The sequence below is a fragment of the Gossypium hirsutum genome, chromosome D13, assembly GCF_007990345.1.
Source record: "Gossypium hirsutum isolate 1008001.06 chromosome D13, Gossypium_hirsutum_v2.1, whole genome shotgun sequence".
NCBI classification, from domain to species: Eukaryota; Viridiplantae; Streptophyta; class Magnoliopsida; order Malvales; family Malvaceae; genus Gossypium; species Gossypium hirsutum.
Window position 1 is genome coordinate 1,037,724 of NC_053449.1, and position 20,027 is coordinate 1,057,750.

Sequence of the window (20,027 nt, forward strand, 5' to 3'; positions counted from 1 at the left end):
TGGACAAACGAAGATCAACCACCGGTTATGTGTTTACACTTGCTGGAGGACCAATAAGTTGGAAGTCTACACTGCAGTCTACAGTTGCGTTGTCAACCACAGAAGCCGAATACATGGCTGTAACCGAGGCTGTAAAGGAAGCTATTTGGTTACAAGGTATGGTTAAAACCTTGGGATTGGTTCAGGAGCATATTAACGTGTTTTGTGATAGTCAAAGTGCTATTCATTTAGCAAAGAATCAAGTCTATCATGCACGTACAAAGCATATCGACGTACGATTCCATTTTGTGCGGGAAATTATTGATGAGGGGAAAATTCATCTTTAGAAGATCAAGACCGCAGATATGATGACCAAGGTAGTAACAACAATCAAGTTCGAACATTGTTTGAACTTGATCAATATCCTGCAAGTTTAACAGTTGAAGAAGGCACTATCAAGTATTGTTGTCGAAGGCAGAAAGAATTGTGTGAAGATAAGATTATCCTAATCAAATCTTCAAGGTGGAGATTATTGGCAAGCATGCAATCTTTGACTTTTCAAAGATATGGGTGTCAGGATTTTGGCACCGAAAATCTGAGCATTTAAGGCACCGAAATTGGGTTGAAATTTTGGCATGGGATAATTGCAATTTTGGTCCCTAATTGTATAGTGACTTTGCAAGTTGATCATTGAGCTTCAACTATAAATAGGCCTAGTTATTTCTCATTTTCTACATCCCACAAATCCCATTCTCTACTTAAGGCGTTCTTCTCTCTCTTTATTTGTAAAATTTCACTTGTATTTTGGAGTGAAATATATTTGGTAGTGCCCGAGGACGTAGGCAAAATTTGCTGAACCTCGTTAAAATTCTTGTGTTCTTTATTGTTTATTCTGCATATTTTGCGAGTGTGATTGTAGTGATTTATTGTGCTATTAAATTACGATAGAGGGATATTCTGGCTAGGAAAGACCTGGTACTTAAGCGATCCTCGTGATCCACCTCTCTTTCTTGGGAATTGAACTTAGTGTGATTTTTTAGTACAATAATTTTACTCTTTTACACGCTTCCGCGCAACAATGGATGACATGTTCAATCTTCATTCTTTTTTAATGAAACAATAGAAAATACATGCATGGTTGCAATCATGTTATTGCAATTTATAACAATCGAAAAGCGTAATTTCAGAATATAGAATTTTCTCTTACTTTTCTCTATGCATAAGTCACCACTAATTCTATGCTTAGACTAATATTGCAAGCAAATGTATTGTTGTGGAAAGAGGTATCCAGAACTCTTAATTAATTTGTGCAAGGAATACAAGAACAAGCATCTATTCCTTGCTTTCAAATCCTCATAAGAAAACAACAAAATTCTTGCTTACAAAAGATGTAATGATAAAACACCTTATATTTTTAAGAGAATTCAGATTCGAATTTTAAAAATGATATTATTAATGAAGCTACAGTAAATTGAAAAATAAATAGCCTCTAAACACTTTAAAACAAATATAGAAAATACCATACTTCAACCTCAAAATAAATAATCCTTGTCGTCGTTGACATCGTCTCCATCCAATTCATCGTCACCGTTGTTAGTGGAACCACCTCCGAGACTACTCCTCCAATTCCTCTTGTGATGATTTAGCAAGCCACGAAAGTTTGCAAAGGCAGCAGCGGTGGAGTCGGTGTACATGTTGGAGGAGCGAAATTCTTGACAATTATTATTATCATTCCAGTTGATCATCAAACCTTGATTCTTGGCACTATTGAACAAATCTCGCAATTGAGAGTTATTTTTCACTAGTTGAATTAAAAATTCTGAGCTACCTCCCACTAGGTCGCGTAATATACCTTTTTTCCTCTTTATCTCATTTGTCACACCATCCAATTCTCCTTGTAACTGCTTCATTTTGTCTCCTAATTTGATATACTCTAGTAAGAGATTTTCAACATGCCATTTTTGAATTTCTGGATAAAATTTAAGTTTTTGAGTCACATAATCTTTCAGAATTCTTTTTTCAAATGAATTGTCCTCAGAAAATAATGACAACACCTGATTCGCATATAATTTAAACAATGAGATAATTTCATATTTAATTGGTTATACATACTAATCTTTTTTTAATTCATTATAAGTACTAATCGTTTCTAGGGTAGGTATAAAATTGTTAGCCACTATCATTTATATTATACATGAATATTTCTTTAGGAAAGGGGAAGAGGGATCCATTTATATAGATATAAAACTTAAGTGGTTCTCCGTTCCATAAATTTTTTTATAAAATTAGTATTTTAATAATCTAAATATTATATTTTATTCTCTATTCATGTAGATTATGCATGTCTAATTTGGTATAAATTAAAATTTTCTAACTATTTATTTTATACTAAAAAATAACTTTAAGCCGTTAAATAAATAATTAAATATAGATAGATACATGCATGACAAATACAAATATATTGATAAGTTTACTGGTTAGATTATTAAAATATTAATTATAAAAAATTACTAAAAAATATAAAATCACTTAATTTTACACTAGGACAAATAGATCCCTCCCCCATATATATATATATATATATAATACTAAAATATACAAGGCAAAAGCTCAAAGGAACAAAAGAAGAAATAGTTAACTCTTCGTTAGCACTTAAAGTCTAAAGTCAAATCCTAATGTTAACATCATTTCCTCTTAAATTTTAATGTAAGCTTTTGTATGCAAATATTTTAAAAGATGAACATCTAATCAAAAGTATTTTGAGATATTATTTTTAAATTTTTTGTATGCAAATAATATGGATATTATTTTTAGATATTTTCATAGAAAAATATATATAAGTATAGACAATTGAACCGTTAAATTTATTAATATACTTGTAGTACTTTTCATACATGTAAATCTTTTAATCGATCTGATATTTTTATCATATTGATATAAAATACTGTGTATACTAATATATTTTTTAACAGTTGAGATTTTTTTACATAAAACAAATAGTTATAAATTTTTAATTTATACCAAATTGGACATGCTTGATCTATATGAATAGAGCAAGAAATATGAAGGTTGAATTATTAAAATATTAACCACACATCCCCTTAAAAGTGATTCAATTAAATGTTTAAATTGAATAATAATAAAAATTTACTAACCTCTGCAAACACGCACTTGACTTTAGCAATAAATTTGCACTCCGAACAATAGTAAATCAACTCTCTTCGGTTTCTTTTTTGCTCACAAACATCACAATAAAATTTATCCTCTTCTTCATATGAGTTCAATTCATATTCAAAAGGAGATTTTGTAAGGATTAAAGGATGGAGATGACATTTGTGCTTTATTGTTTTAGGTGCTGAAGGAAGACATTGGAGATGGATGTTAATGTCACATGGCACACATCGAAGGACGAAGTTACGGCAGTTTACACCACAAAGATGGCAAGTAACACCGGCTGTTTTCTCAAGGAGAGTGAGAAGGTGTTGATGGCCGCTAAACGTAATAGAAGGCAGCAGCTTATAACAATCCAAGTGAAGGTTAAACTTACACTTAGATTCCGGACAGCTATATGCTAAGAGAGTTGAATCAATGCCCCGACAACATGCATCACAAGTGCGGATATGATCATTGTATGGAAGGGACGTAATGATGAGAGAGCGTTCGGGATGAAAAGGATGCTTAAAATTTATAGATTTGTAAGGTAATTTAACATAGCATGATTTATGTAAAAAGAAGTGGTTGCATGATCTGCTACACCTGAAAGTTGGTGCGGGAGCTAAGCAAATCTGTGCACACGCTACACAACGAGGTTCGCTGCCATATTCTTCATCGTTTTGGACAAGAGCTAGTGTATGCGGGTGAGAGAAATGTTGGATCTCTTTGGCATCTTCAGAGTCTATGGTGGGAAATAAGGCACATTTGACATGGATATTGAGATCACATGCTCCACAGTTGAACTTCATGCCGGGGACAATACGTTCACCACAACAGTCACTTCCGATATAAAGGTAAGGATCTGACATGAATATGAGAGTGCATGGATGGATGCGATGATTGATCAACTGTCGCAGAATGCTCTTCATGCAAGATTTATGAAGGAAAAACTTGCATTCCATGCAACCGTAGGTAGAAGAAGAAGAAGAAGAGCAGAGCTCTTCACAAATGGAGCAGAACACTTCATCTTTCTGGTTGGAATCAACAAGTTTTAAGGGATGAAGATGAGTGAAATGTTGAATGGTGTACTCATCATCTGAATATTCTACCATTGGCTTTAGGGCGCATTCCACATGCGCTCGAAACCTACAACTTAACTTGCATTTATAGACAAAGTTTGAAGTGATAAGTTTAAAACAAACATAACAAGAAGCATCATATTCAGTGGAGATGGTAAGAGGGCATGGATGAAAGAAACTTTGAACCTCTGCTTTGAGCTCGTCAAGACAAGATTTATGAATAAAATACTTACAAGGTCTGCAACCATAGGTCAGGCCGGTTAAGGGCCTCCCACATCCTTCACGCCATCTCATTGTATTCCTCTCCTTAATGAATGACGACAATGACAAGGGGTGGTGATGGATGACATGTTGAATCTCCATTCTTTTTTAATGAAACAATAAAAAATGCATTCATGGTTACAATCATGTTATTGCGATATATAACAATTGAAAAGTGTAATTTCAAAATATATTATTTTCTCTTAGTTTTCTTAATGCATAAGTCACCATTAATTCTATGGTTAGACTGACATTGCAAGCAAACAAAACATCAAAATAATTCTATTTTTTATTAATTAAATTAATAAATTAATGGTTAAAATTCATCATAATAAGCAATTGGGGAAGAAAGGAATTATAATATAAACAATCATTTTATTTACAATATGTTTTAACTTTTTATAGCAATTCAATCTTAATATCCCAAATAAAGTAGGCCAAAATCTTAAATTAAACATTCTTTTGATGTGTAACATGATAAAGTAAGTTTTAATTTAATATAATTATACACTTAATAAATAAATAATTTAATTATTTTCACGTAAACGAAAGTTATTGCATAATAACATTTCTTAATTCCATTTAGTTTTTATGAATAATAAAAATAACTTTAAAATCCGTTAACATGAATTCCAAAAGAATTAATCTCTAAAATTTTTAAAACGAAGGTAAAAAAAAAAACTTAATTCAACCTCCAAAAAATTACTAACACAAAACCAATATTTATTGAATCTAATGTAACACCCCAAACCTGGCCTAGACGTTATGGTCGAATATGACGATGTCACACGGAATGGGGTTTGAAATCTAAGTTGTCCTGATAAAAACATTTCTGTTTAATTACTTTTATCTATCTCTTATCAATTCAAAAATCACTTACTCGTTTAATCAATTGGTTTAAAAACATAATTTGTTGTAGAAGCCTTAGAAATCGTTTATTTTAAGAAAAATCATGATGATTAAATAAAAGCGTTCATGTTAGGAAAACCCTTTTGTTTTTAGTAAAACCATGATTTTGTTAAGTTTGCAGTTATACATCCATGAAAGCAGTTAAAATCCCAACTATAAAACAAAACAGTCCATAAGTCCGATTACAAAAACAACCCAACAAATTAACTTAACCATAAACCAAAAGAAAATAGTTTAAAACACATGTGGCCACCGTTGAGTCCTCCGCTACACCAAACTGTTAAGTCTAGGGATTACTTATACAGATTAAACAAAAAGGGTGAGTTTACGTAAACTTAGTGTGTAATCCCCACAGAAAACATTCACACAATCAAATTAACAAATGTACAGTTAGATACAGACTTGGGCCTTAGCCCATTACAGATTAAGAATATCAGAATTAATAGTCTCAGATTCGGGCCTAAGCCCATAACAGATACAGAATTGGGCCTAAGCCCATTACAGTAATAGATGCAGTAAATAGTCAGATCAAAAATCAGATCCTACCCCCAGCCTCTACATCCCATCACCGACCATCCCTACACACCATGTGGGGTTTAAAACACTCACGCATCCCTACACACCATGCTGTACCGAGATGCGGCACATATCAAAATATTACAGCTGAGCTGCCAAATAATAGGCATAAATGCCTTTCAGTACACTTCCTCCAATAATCATCATCCCTCCAATACAAATGCAAATAAACATACTCAGTGCAGACATACAGAATAACATGCTTTTATACAATTATCAGTCATACATACATATCAGTAAACATGCGTATATTGACCATGCTCAATACATACATCCGATATTCAAATCATACAATTTAAGGTCTAAGCAGGCCTTACCGATCCTACAATAGATTCACAGTCGATTTGGATGACCCGTGCAACCTAAGGGAACATTTCAAACCCTAAACGATTCGCTGCTACCAAAACGTCTATACAACCCCAATCATACTTTAGCATACACAACTTGCAAAAAAAAATACCAAGAATTCACTTGTTGGATTCACACAACGAAGACAGAGTTATGGGAAAGGAAGTATAATAGCGGGAAGAGAGGATCGAAAATAGAAAGGGAAAAAGAAGAGAAACCACAGGGGAAGAGCAGAAGAGTAACGTCGGAAAAATTTTAGAAAGGGCAAGAAAGCTAAAAATTTCAAAAAAAAAAAAAGAAACCTAATCAGAACTGACAACCCCACCCCTCAAATCTCTCACCACTAATCCCACAAACCAACTACCACTCAATTTCCCAACTCCACCAAAATTCTTTACCAGACAATCGAGCAAAAATTAACACCCTTGCTTACACAAGGAATAGAACACAAGACCTTCAACAAACTTAACATTTCACTTATCCACCAAACCAATAGGCCCATTCTAAAATAATTTTACAAATAAATAAACTTAAGCCCAACAACAAGGTTAAGGCTTTAATCAGAAAAATACCAAAATTTTTCCAAGGCAAGACTTAAACTTGGGACCTCTCAGACACACCCAAAACACTTAACCACTAAGATAGACATATATTTATGTTACAATTTCACAGAAACAAAAATAAAAATTTAGGGCCGTTACATCTAATCTTTTAACTAAACAAATTTATATAATTGATTTATTTTGGGATAAAGCTCAAAACTATTTATGAATTTTGGTTTAATGTGTAATTTTATACATGAAATTTTGATTTGACCTAGTTCTCACAAATTATTAACACAATTATTTATATAACTTCTTTTTATGTTTATATATTGCATACACAAATAATTATATATGTGTATCCAATATAAAAAAAATTGATGTATTTATTTCTTTAAATATGTGCGATTGAATCAAAATTAAACACATTTGAACCATAATCAAAGTTTCATATGTATGATTGCACCAAACTAAAGTTCATATATCGAATTATACATTATGTCCCTCTTTTAAATAAAAAAAATTAAAAGCTTTCATCATAAAATTAACTGTCTATACACACAATGCATTAAATATAGCCAGCCTCTTTATAACAACCATCCACTATATCAACATTTTTCTATAGCAACAGCAACAACCAAGTTTCTAGTAGAACCATTTTTTTGTATTTTATCCTAATCCTCTATAACAACTTTTCACTTATAACAGCGAAATCCACAATTAGAATGTGCATTTTTTTATTAAATTAGTTATTTATAATAAATATTATTTAAAATTTTAAGTAAATTTATAACTATTCCCTATAGGTAAACTTATTAATTATAATTTATCAAATAAAAATATATTAATTAAAATATTATATTAATAAAATATTTAATTTTCAGACGAGAAAATATATTAATAATATCTTATTAAATGAAAATATTTTTCAATAAATAAAATTAAATATATTAATTTAATAAAATATTGGAAGAACAAATACTTAGCTTTGCCCGAAGGGGTTACATTCTTTTGTTAATTTGTTTGAAAATCGTTCTTTTGTTAATTTGTAGGGAAAAAAATTCATTAATTTAAACCTATTGAACTTAACAATTTAATTACAATTTCATTAATGTGGAGTTTTAAAAAACGGTTAAGGTTTTCAAGAAAAGACTTATCAAAACTTTAAGTATTTTATAAAGCAGCAGAAAACATTTAAAATAATAGTTTTCTAAATCGAATAGCATACAAATATCAGAGTAATAATTAAATGTCACGCTTAAAATAAATAAGCTAAACAATCCTAAATCTACGATAAAAAAGCAAAAATAATTATTACAATCCCGTAAATAAATTGATTAAGGGAAACTTTAAATAAAACTTAAAAATAGAAATAGTGAGAAAAAAAATAGGTTGCTATTCTGAATCCTAGTTTTTTAGGTTTCTTGAGAGGTAATGAAAGGGGGAGTGAGCATATAACGGCTCAGTGTTAGCCTAAATTCTAAATCATTACATATAATTGAAAAACAATAAAGCATATAATAAATAGCATAGTAGTGAACTAAGCATTCTTCATGTAACATATAATAAATCAATGTATACTCAATTTTTATATGATGCAATGTAACTTCTGGATTAAGTTCTCACCCATCCATCCTATCCGCCCTCGAGCATTGTTTGACACTCCAAAACTCATATCAATAACTCACCATCCTAATTCACCACTTATAGTTTCAAATTTTGATATTTTTAAAATAGTATAATATCAATTTTAGTTTCAAAGTTCGTATTTTTTTTGTCAATTTGGTCTTTATTTTTTAAAATTAAATGTGACTATCAATATTTTTAAAAAAAAGATTGATTTTGACTATCGATCTTTTAAAAAGAGTTAAATTGTTTTTTAATTGAAATACTGATTAAAACGTTAAATTTTTAAATATGATAGCTTGAATGACAATCCACATGTACTTCATGTTATTTAAAAAAAAATTTATGAACTTTTTATCATTTTAATTTTTTTTATATTTTTAAACTTATTTGTTGACATAATATATATGACAAATAGTGTTATGTCAGCATGAAAGTACATATGGATTGCCATACAACTTACCATACCAATATCATTAAAAAATTTAATGTTTTAAGCAGTATTTCTATTAAAAAAATAATGACTTGACTTTTATAAAAAGTTAAGGATAAAAATTAACTAAAAAAATAAAAATTAAATTGACAAAAAATATAAATGTTGAAGCCCAAATTTGACATTACGAAGAAATGGTCACAACATTCGCAACCAGAGGCTGGGCCAGAAATGTCCCTCCTACATGCTTTGCACCGTTTCGCTCTTTTCCCCAACTCGAAGAATGACAGGGGGTGCTTATGGATGACATTTTAAATCTCCATGAAACAATAGAAAAATACATACATCATTGCAAACATGTTATTGCAATATATAACAATCGAATCACTTTCTCTTACTTTTCTTAATGCTTAATTCACCACTGATTCTATGCATAGTCTAAAATTACAAGCAAACAAGACATTAAAGTAATTTCATTCTTAATTAGTCAAATTAGTAAATTAATTTAAAATTATAATCAAATATAGAATATTATTTTCATATTTATTTTTACAAATATTTTTAATTATTTTTACCAATCCACTTGAATTCTCAAACCTTGATATTTGGCATCCAAGCACAAATCTCGCAATTGAGAGTTATTTTCAACTAGTTCATTTAACAGTCCTGAGCTACCTCCCACTAGATTGCTTAATATACCTGATGTCTTCTTTATCTCGTTTCTCACACCATCCATTTCTTCTTGTAATTGCTTCATTTTGACTTCTAATTTGATGCACCTTAGTAGGAGATTTTCCACATGCCATTTTTGAATTTCTGGATAAAATTCAACTTTTTCGCTCATACCACCTACTAGAATTTCTTTATCAAAAGAATGGTTCTCGTAGATTAATGGCAACACCTGATTCACATACAATTTAAACAATAAGATAGTTTAATGTTTAGTTGTTTATACCTACTAATCTTTAATTCATTATAAGTATTAATCTTTACTAGGGTAGGTATAAAATAGTTACCCACTATCATTTATGTTATTTAGATATTCAAGGATCAATATTATACATGAATATGTGTTTGGGGAGAGGAAGGAGAGAGAGGGATCCATTTATACTAGTGTAAAACTTAAGTGGTTTAAAATTAAAAATATTTAATCTTTTTATACGATGAATATTTTAATGATTCAACAATCATATTTTATTCTCCATTCATGTAGATCATGCATGTCAAGTTTGATATAAATTAAAAATTTCTAACTATCCATTCTATGTGAAAAATAACCTTCAATTGTTAAATATATGTAATTTTAGATTGATATGATAGAGGTATCAAATTGATTAAAAAATTTACATGCATGACAATTACAAATATATTGATAAGTTTACATGCATGACAATTGTTAAGAGAGAGAGAGAGAGAGAGAGAGAGAGAGAGAATAACTTACATTAGAATGATCCTAAAAACTAAGGGTTTTAGGCACTAATAAAATTTTGTCGCATCATCAAATTTTAAAAATATGAAATTATTATTATACACCCATCTATAGATAAATTATTTTATGGATTATTCTCACCACATTATTCATGCTCCCTTTCAACAATTTTTTCCTAGTCATTAACACATAATTTTGATAACTTGTACTTTGAACCTTAAATTTGGAATCCTGAACCCTAAACCCCAAACCTAAACCCATAATCCTAAATCTAAACTCGTAACCCCAAATCTTTGAACCCTAAACCATTAAACCTTAAACCTTGAATCATTGAACCCTCAACATGGACCTTGAACCCCAAACTTAAACCATAAATCTTAAATTTTGAAACCAAACCCTAAATCTCGGGCTTCGGGATTTAGGATAAAATAATTACCAAAATTATATGCCAATGATATAGAAAAAAATTGCACAAAAATAAAAAAAATTAACTTATGAAAAAAAACAAAATGATTAAAATTTGCAAAAAAAGAAAAAGAAAAGATGCTTGTTTATAATTTAAAAAATTAATTAATTTAAGTAATTTAATTTAATTTAAGTTGGAGAATATATTAGATATGCATGAGTGTATAATAATACTTTATTATCTTTAAAATTTAATGAGGTGGCATTATTTTATTGGTGCCTAAAAACTATGCTTTTTAAGACGATACTAATATAATCTATTCCTATATATACACATATGTATGAACAATACTAAGATATATATGGTTAAAGTCTAAGGTTAAATCCTAATGTTAGCATCACTTCTTAAATTTTAATGTAAGCTTTTGTAAGCAAATATTTTAAAAGATAAACATTTAATAAAAAGTAATTCAATTAAATATTTAAATTGAATAATAAAAGATATACTAACCTCATCAACCACGCACTTAACTTCAGCAATAAATTTGCACTCCACACAATAGTAAACCAACTCTTTTCGGTTTCTTTTTTGCTCACAAACATCACAATAAAATTCATCCTCTTCTTCATCTGAGTTTAACTCATACTCAAAATGAGACTTTGTAAGGATTAAAGGATGGAGATGACATTTGTGCTTTATTGTTTTAGGTGCTGAAGGAAAACATTGGAGATGGATGTTAATGTCACATGGCACGCATCGAAGGACGAAGTTACAGCAGTTTCCACCACAAAGATGGCAAGTAACATCGGCTGTTTTCTCAAAGAGAGTGAGAAGGTGTTTATGACCACTAAACTTAATAGAGGCTAGCACCTTATAACAATCCAAGTGAAGGTTAAACTTGCACTCATATTCTCGACAGCTGTATGCTAAAAGAGTTGAATCAATGCCCCGGCAACATGCATCACAAGTGTGGATATGATCATTGTATGGAAGGGATTTGATGGTGAGAGGGTGGTCGGGATGAGAAGGATGTTTAATTTTATAAGATTTGTAAGGTAATTTAACATAGCATGATTTATGTAAAAAGAAGTGGTTGCATGATCTGCTACACCTAAAAGTTGGTGCGGGAGGAGCTAAGCAAATCTGTGCACATGCTACACAACGAGCTTCGCTGCCATATTCTTCATCGTTTTGGACAAGAGCCAGTGTATGCGGGTGAGAGAAATGTTGGATCTCTTTGGCATCTTCAGAGTCTATGATGGGAAAGAGGGCACATTTGATATGGAGATTGAAAGCACATGCTCCACAGCTGAACTGCATGCCGGGGACAATATGTTCGCCACAACAATCACATTTGGTATCACTGTAACGATCTGATGAGATGAATATGAGAGCGCATGGATGGATGCGATGATTGATCAACTGTCGTGGAATGCTCTTCATGCAAGACTTATGAAGGAAAAACTCGCATCGCATGCAACCGTAGGTAGAAGAAGAAGAAGAAGAAGAAGAAGAAGAGCAGAGCTCTTCACAAAAGGAGCACATCACTTCATCTTTCTGGTTGGAATCAACAAGTTTTAAGGGATGATGATGAGTGAAATGTTGAATGGTGTACTCCTCATCTGAATATTCTACCATCGGCTTTACAGCGCATTCCACGTGCGTTTGAAACGTACAACTTAACTTGCATATATAGGAAAAGTTTGAAGTAATAGTTTCATAACAAAGAAAACAATCACCGGAACGAGCATGAAAACTATATTTAAAATAATGGGCGATCCTAAGAGGACATAGATGAAAGGAACTTTGAACCTCTTCTTTGAACTCATCAAGACAAGATTTATGAAGAAAATACTTACAAGGTTCGCAACCATAGGTCGGGCCAGATAAGTACGTCCAACATACTTTGCACCGTTTCATTTTATTCCCCTCCTTAATGAATGACAAGGGGTGCTCATGGATGAAATGTTGAATCTCCATTTTTTTTTTTATGAAACAATACAAAATATATATTTCCTTGCAAACATGTTATTGCAATATATAACAATCGAAAAATTCTAATTTCAAAGTATATAATATTCTCTACTTTTCTTAATGCGTAAGTCATCAATGATTTCTATGCATACATTGTAAGCAAATAAGACAATGAAGTAATTCCATCTTCTTGAAGTTGATGATGATAAACAACTATCTTATCACATCGGGAAGAAAGGAATTATAACAGATAATATAAACAATTATTTTATTTACAATATATTTTAACGCAGCTTGTCGTGGTGGTTCAGAATTAGAGATTATTTTTTAAAAATATTTTAAATAATTATTTCTTAAAATATTGTTATACATAAATTTTTTAAATATAAAATTTGCAATAAAAGTCATTGTGGTTCCTTACCCGGTCACCCTACAATTAGAGGTGTCTATGGGTTAGGCTGGATTTGGGTTGGGCCCAACAAAAAATTTAGGCACGTTTACTAGGCCCAGGCCTGGCCCAAAAAATGGGCCTAAAATTTTGTCGAAGCCCGACTCATATAAAAATACTAAAACTTGAACTGATCCCAACCCAATACGCCCATATTAAATTTTTTATATAATTTTTAAAAAATATATATAATACATCAAAATACTAAAAATATTAAAATAAATGTTTCCCAACAAATTGAAAATAAAATAAAATAATATATGTATACTTAAATAACACTAACATAAATGCAACTTAACAAGCAAATGTGAAAAATAGTAACAAAATTAACAATAAAATAATAAAATAAGAGTTATACAATATCCAAATAATAACAACAAAATAGTACCAACATAAATGTGAAATTGTAGCAAAATAGTGAAAAAAAAAGCTGATTTTTTTTTTCATACCCAGGTTGGGCTTGAGCTAAAAAAAAGCCTTATCCGAGGTAAAACTCATTTTATAAACGGGCCTTTATTTTTTGCTTAAGCCCATTTTTCAGACCTATACTTTTACTCAAATCCTCCTACTTTTCGAGTGGACTTTCGAGCCGGGCCGAGTGGCAAGGCTCATAGACTAAGACAGGTCTACCCACAACTTCCTAAAGCTGAGAATTTCAAATTCTGATATTTTTAAAATAGCATAATATCAATTTTAGTTTCAAAGTTTATATATTTTTTTGTCAATTTGGTCTTTATTTTTTAAAATTAAATGTGGCTATCAATATTTAAAAAAAAAGGTTGATTTTGACAATCGATCTTTCAAAAAGAGTTAAATTAATTTTTTAATTGAAATATTAATTAAAACGTTAAATTTTTAAATATGATAGCTTGAATGACAATCCACATGTACTTCATGTTATTTTTTTAAAAAAAATTATGAACTTTTTATCATTTTAATTTTTTTTATATTTTTAAACCTATTTGTTGACATAATATATAAGATAAATAGTGCTATGTCAGCATGAAAGTTACTATACCAATATTATTAAAAAAAATAATGTTTTATGCAGTATTTCTGTTAAAAAAAGAATGATTTGACTTTTTTTAAAAATTAAGGATCAAAATTAACTAAAAAAATTAAAATCAAATTAACAAAAAAATATAAATGTTAAAGCCCAAATTTGACATTATGAAGAAATTCTCGCAACATTCGCAAGGCTGGGCCAGAAAATGTCCCTCCTAGCTACATGCTTTGCACTATTTCGCTCTTTTCCCCAACTCAAAGAATGACAAGGGGTGTTTATGGATGACATGTTGAATCTCCATTATATTTGATATTTCCTTCTTTTATCTAGTTCTTTTCAATTGGCTAATGATACCATGAAAGAACTAGATAAAAGAAGGAAATATCTATCCAAACAGAGAGTGAAATGTAGAAAATAATAGAATAAACTTCTTGTTTGTTTATTCAAATTTGCTTGCTTCTTAATTCTTAATGTACAGTATATATAGACTTTCTGAATTGAGTAACAACCTCACTAACAGACTAACTACTTCTATTCTCTAATATAAACTATTAAATTTCTTAAATAAATATATAAACTCAATTAAGTATTAATTAACTATAACTTTTGTGTCGAAATGATTGACAAAGCGTGCTTATGGATTGACATGTATAATCTCCATTCTTTTTTAATGAAACAAATATATATTGTTGCACCCATGTTATTGTAATATGTTAAGAAATGGCTTAAAATTGGTAGTGGATTGTTGTTGTTGGTAGTGGGTTGTTGGTGGTAGTGGATTAGTGGATGGTTGTTGGTGTCCATTTTCAACCACAAATCTTTGCCAAAGTTTTGGACAATTATGTCCTTGAACTCTCTTATAAATAGAGAGGTTCATTAGCCATATTGATCATCCCAAACCAAGAGAGAGCAAAGCTTGTTCTTTGAAAGCTAGGATTTTAGCTTTCGGGTTTTCTATAGGGGTTGAGAGTTGTGAGGTTCTCGGGTTGTGTCTTGAGTGTAAAACACTTGTAATCTTCATCTTGTTATAGTGAAATTTCTTTTCGCCTCTGCCCGTGGACGTAGGCATTAAAGCCGAACCACGTAAATCCTTGTGTTCACTTTATTTTTTCGTTTCGGTCAATTTACTTGTAGTCATATCGGAGTTCTCGAATCGATCCTTTCCGCAACAAATTAGTATCAGAGCGTAGTTGAAGGAGTGATAATATTTTCTGAATTGCCCTGTGACTGCAGCTTTGTCTGATCTTTCACATCAGGAAGAAAATATTATCATTCATTCAAAGGTTCCAAATTATGGCTACAAGTGTTTCATCGACTAAGTATGATGTCGAGAAATTTACCGGGAAAAATAGTTTCAGTTTATGGCGCATCAAGATGCGGGCAGTGCTGGTTCAACAAGGATTGCTAAAAGCATTGTCTGGTAAAGATAAATTACCAAGCACGCTTTCGGAAGAGCAAAAGGATGACATGCTAGAAAGAGCACATAGTGCTATTCTGCTATGTCTAGGAGATGAAGTGCTACGAGAAGTAGCGGATGAGAAAACCGCGTCCGGTTTGTGGCTCCGGTTAGAGAGCAAGTACATGACGAAGTCATTGACGAACCGGCTCTACCTCAAGCAAAGACTCTATGCCCTGAAGATGGAGGAAGGTACACCTGTTTCCCAGCACCTGGATAAATTCAATTCCATTATCATGGATTTGAATAATATCGATAACAAAATCGATGATGAGGACCAAGCAATAATTGTTTTGTGTTCTTTGCCTCCCTCGTATGAGAATTTTGTTGATACAATGATGTACGGTCGTGATGACCTGACTCTAGAGGAGGTGAAAAATGCCTTAAGTTCCAGTGAGTTGAGGAAGAAAATCACTGGTAAGGTGGTCGAAAACAATAAAGGCGAAGGCTTGGTTGCTCGAGGAAGATCCAAGGCAAAGGGTGGAAGTTCAAGTAAAAGCCATCCTAGATCGCAGTCCAAGAAGAGAATACAGTGCTACTACTGTAAGAAGTACGGGCACATGAAGGTAGATTGTCCGAAAAGGAAGGAGAAATCAGAATCACAGGAGCAACAAAATGATCGTGCGAATGTAGCTGATGCAGATTCTTCAAGTGATGCCGAGATCGTTCTTGCAGTATCCGACTCTTACGCTGGTGGGAGATGGATTCTTGATACGGGAGCTACATTTCATATAAGTACTTCGAAAGATGCATTCTCAACATACGAGAAGCATTCTGGTTCAGTACTAATGGGAAATGACCACGCATGTCAAGTCATGGGGATTGGCACAGTTCGTATAAAGATGTTTGACGGTATTGTTAGAACTCTAACTGATGTTCGGCACATTCCAGAAATGAAGAAAAATTTGATCTCTTTGAGTACGTTGGACAAGAAAGGCTTTCGGTACTCTGCTGAAGGTGGAGTTCTCAAGGTATTCTCGGGTGCTTTGACTGTGATACGTGGTAATTTGGAGCGGGGCCTTTACTTCCTCGATGGTTCCTCGGTTACAGGTGTTGCGGGAGTGTCATCATCAGATGATCTAGATTCTGACACCACGAAGTTATGGCATATGCGGCTCGGGCATATGAGCGAGAGAGGCTTATCGGTGCTAAGCAAACGAGGATTATTGTCTGGGCAGTGTACAGGAAAGTTGAATTTCTGTGAGCACTGCGTCTTCGGTAAGCAGACTCGGGTAAAGTTCAGCACTGGGATTCACAAGACAAAAGGCACAGTGGATTACTTCCATTCTGACCTTTGGGGGCCTTCTCCGACAATTTCTAAAGGTGGTTACAGATATCTGCTTACCTTTATCGATGATTACTCGAGAAAGGTTTGGGTGTATTTTCTGAAGAGCAAGTATGAGGTTCTCATCAACTTCAAGCAATTTAAAGCTTTGATCGAAAATCAAACAGGAAAGAAGATCAAGCGATTCCGGACGGATAATGGCTTGGAGTTTTGCTCAGGTGAATTCAATGAGTTCTGCAAGAATGAAGGAATAGTGAGACACCGCACTGTTCGTCGAACACCACAACAAAATGGAGTTGCAGAACGCATGAATAGAACTCTCTTGGAGCGAGCTCGTTGCATGCGATCAAATGCTGGGCTCGGTGAAGAATTTTGGGCTGAAGCTGTTAATACTGCTTGTTATTTGGTTAACAGATCTCCGTCAACAGCTATTGAGCTGAAGACTCCTGAGGAAGTATGGTCTGGTTCTCCTGCTGATTACTCTGGTTTAAGAGTGTTTGGCTGCCCTGCGTATGCTCATGTAAATGAGGGAAAACTCAAACCGAGGGCGAAGAAATGCATATTTCTTGGATACGGCCAAGGGGTGAAAGGATACAGGTTGTGGTGTCCTGATCCGGTTTCGTCCAAGTTCATCATCAGCAGAGATGTGACTTTTGATGAGTCATCCATGCTTCGATCCACCACAAATTCCCGGGAAAAGGAGGAGTCAGATAGAATGGGAGATCACGGTGTTGAGAAGCAGGTGGAGTGTCAGGTGGACGCTCCAATTCCTACGGAAGGTACTTCAGTCCAGGATGATCAAGTTGAGGTGCAAGATTCCGATGAAGATAAGTCACCTCAAGAAAAACCATATAGCATTGCCACTGGAAGAACGAAGAGACAAATCAAACCAAATCCGCGTTACGCTAATCTGGTGTCTTTCGCGCTCAGTGTGGCGGAGTCCATTGGTATAGAACCTTCCAGTTATAATGAGGCTGTCACGTGTGATGAGTCGGCACAGTGGGCAATTGCTATGAGTGAGGAGATAGAATCTCTTCACAAGAACCATACTTGGGAGTTGGTTAAGCCGCCAAGTAACCAGAAGATAGTTGGTTGCAAATGGGTCTTCAAGAAAAAGGAAGGCATCCTAGGGGTTGAAGCAACTAGATTCAAGGCACGATTGGTTGCTAAAGGCTTCACTCAGAAAGAGGGGATTGACTACAATGAAGTTTTCTCCCCAGTCGTAAAGCATTCTTCCATTCGTATATTACTTGCCATGGTGGCCAAGTCTGATCTAGAACTTGAGCAGCTTGACGTAAAAACGGCGTTCTTGCATGGTGAGCTCGAGGAAACAATCTACATGCGTCAACCAGAGGGTTTTACAGTTCCTGGTAAAGAAGACCATGTCTGTCTATTAAAGAAGTCTTTATATGGATTGAAACAATCCCCAAGGCAGTGGTACAAGCGGTTTGATAGCTTCATGATTCAGCATGGTTACACAAGATGTGACTATGATGCTTGTGTCTATCATCGGAAGCTCTCAGATGGTTCGCACATTTATTTGTTGCTGTATGTTGATGACATGTTAATTGCTTCCAAAAACATGTCGGAAATCAACAAGTTAAAGTCGCAGTTGAGTGGTGAGTTCGAGATGAAGGATCTGGGTGCTGCCAAGAAAATTTTGGGCATGGATATTCACAGAGATCGCAAGGCGGGCAAGCTTCGTGTGTCGCAGAAGAACTACATTGAAAAGGTTCTTCAACGCTTCGGCATGGATAAAGCGAAAACTGTGAGTACTCCGTTGGCACCACATTTCAAACTCTCTGCAGAGTTGTCACCACAATCTGATGAAGAAAAGCAGCAAATGTCTCACATTCCATACTCGAGTGCAGTTGGAAGCGTGATGTATGCAATGGTTTGCACTCGTCCAGACATTTCACATGCAGTTAGTGTGGTCAGCAGATACATGAGTTGTCCTGGCAAGGAACACTGGCAGGCCGTGAAATGGATTCTCAGGTACTTGAGAGGTTCTGCAGATTTATGCTTGGTATATGATCAGAGTGACTGCACTAGCAGTGTCACGGGCTATGCGGACTCTGATTATGCTGGAGATCTGGACAAAAGAAGATCTCTGACGGGTTATGTTTTCACTTATTCTGGAGGAGCCATTAGTTGGAAAGCTGTGTTACAGTCTACCGTAGCCTTATCTACGACTGAGGCGGAATATATGGCGTTAGCAGAAGCAGTGAAAGAAGCATTGTGGATGAAAGGTCTAGTAAGCAGTTTGGGTTTACAACAGGATTTCACTGTTGTATTTTGCGATAGCCAGAGTGCCATACATCTGACTAAAAATCAGATGTTTCATGAACGGACCAAACACATTGATGTCAGATATCATTTTGTTCGGGAACATGTTACGCAAGGTGACATTGTTATCAGCAAGGTTGCTACCGAGAAGAATCCTGCAGATATGTTAACTAAGGTGATCCCTGCATATAAGTTCAAGCATTGCTTGGACTTGATAGGTATTCGGGATTGATTAGCGCCAGAGAGGCGTTTGGAAGAGGTGATCCAGTTCACTATGATGTTCAGCTTGGTAAATTTCAAGCCAAGGTGGAGATTTGTTAAGAAATGGCTTAAAATTGGTAGTGGATTGTTGTTGTTGGTAGTGGGTTGTTGGTGGTAGTGGATTAGTGGATGGTTGTTGGTGTCCATTTTCAACCACAAATCTTTGCCAAAGTTTTGGACAATTATGTCCTTGAACTCTCTTATAAATAGAGAGGTTCATTAGCCATATTGATCATCCCAAACCAAGAGAGAGCAAAGCTTGTTCTTTGAAAGCTAGGATTTTAGCTTTCGGGTTTTCTATAGGGGTTGAGAGTTGTGAGGTTCTCGGGTTGTGTCTTGAGTGTAAAACACTTGTAATCTTCATCTTGTTATAGTGAAATTTCTTTTCGCCTCTGCCCGTGGACGTAGGCATTAAAGCCGAACCACGTAAATCCTTGTGTTCACTTTATTTTTTCGTTTCGGTCAATTTACTTGTAGTCATATCGGAGTTCTCGAATCGATCCTTTCCGCAACATAATATATAACAATTGAATCAGTTTCTCTTACTTTCCTTAATGCCTAATTCACCGT

The 20,027-nt window shown here is 33.6% G+C and overlaps 2 protein-coding genes across 2 annotated transcripts; both read right to left on the minus strand.

Annotated features, from left to right (window-relative positions):
* Positions 1 to 1,511: 1,511 nt before the first annotated feature.
* On the minus strand, positions 1,512 to 4,574 carry LOC107919465 (uncharacterized). Its single transcript, XM_016848919.2, has 2 exons — positions 3,135 to 4,574; positions 1,512 to 2,033 (listed from the first exon to the last, which is right to left on the minus strand). Exons 1-2 carry the CDS (start codon positions 4,572 to 4,574, stop codon positions 1,512 to 1,514), a joined length of 1,962 nt encoding a protein of 653 aa, XP_016704408.2.
* Positions 4,575 to 9,377: 4,803 nt separating this feature from the next.
* LOC107919001 (uncharacterized) lies at positions 9,378 to 12,740 on the minus strand. Its single transcript, XM_016848546.2, has 2 exons — positions 11,252 to 12,740; positions 9,378 to 9,807 (listed from the first exon to the last, which is right to left on the minus strand). The coding sequence occupies exons 1-2, from the start codon at positions 12,719 to 12,721 to the stop codon at positions 9,478 to 9,480; spliced, it is 1,800 nt and encodes a 599-aa protein (XP_016704035.1). The 5' UTR covers positions 12,722 to 12,740; the 3' UTR covers positions 9,378 to 9,477.
* Positions 12,741 to 20,027: the final 7,287 nt, after the last annotated feature.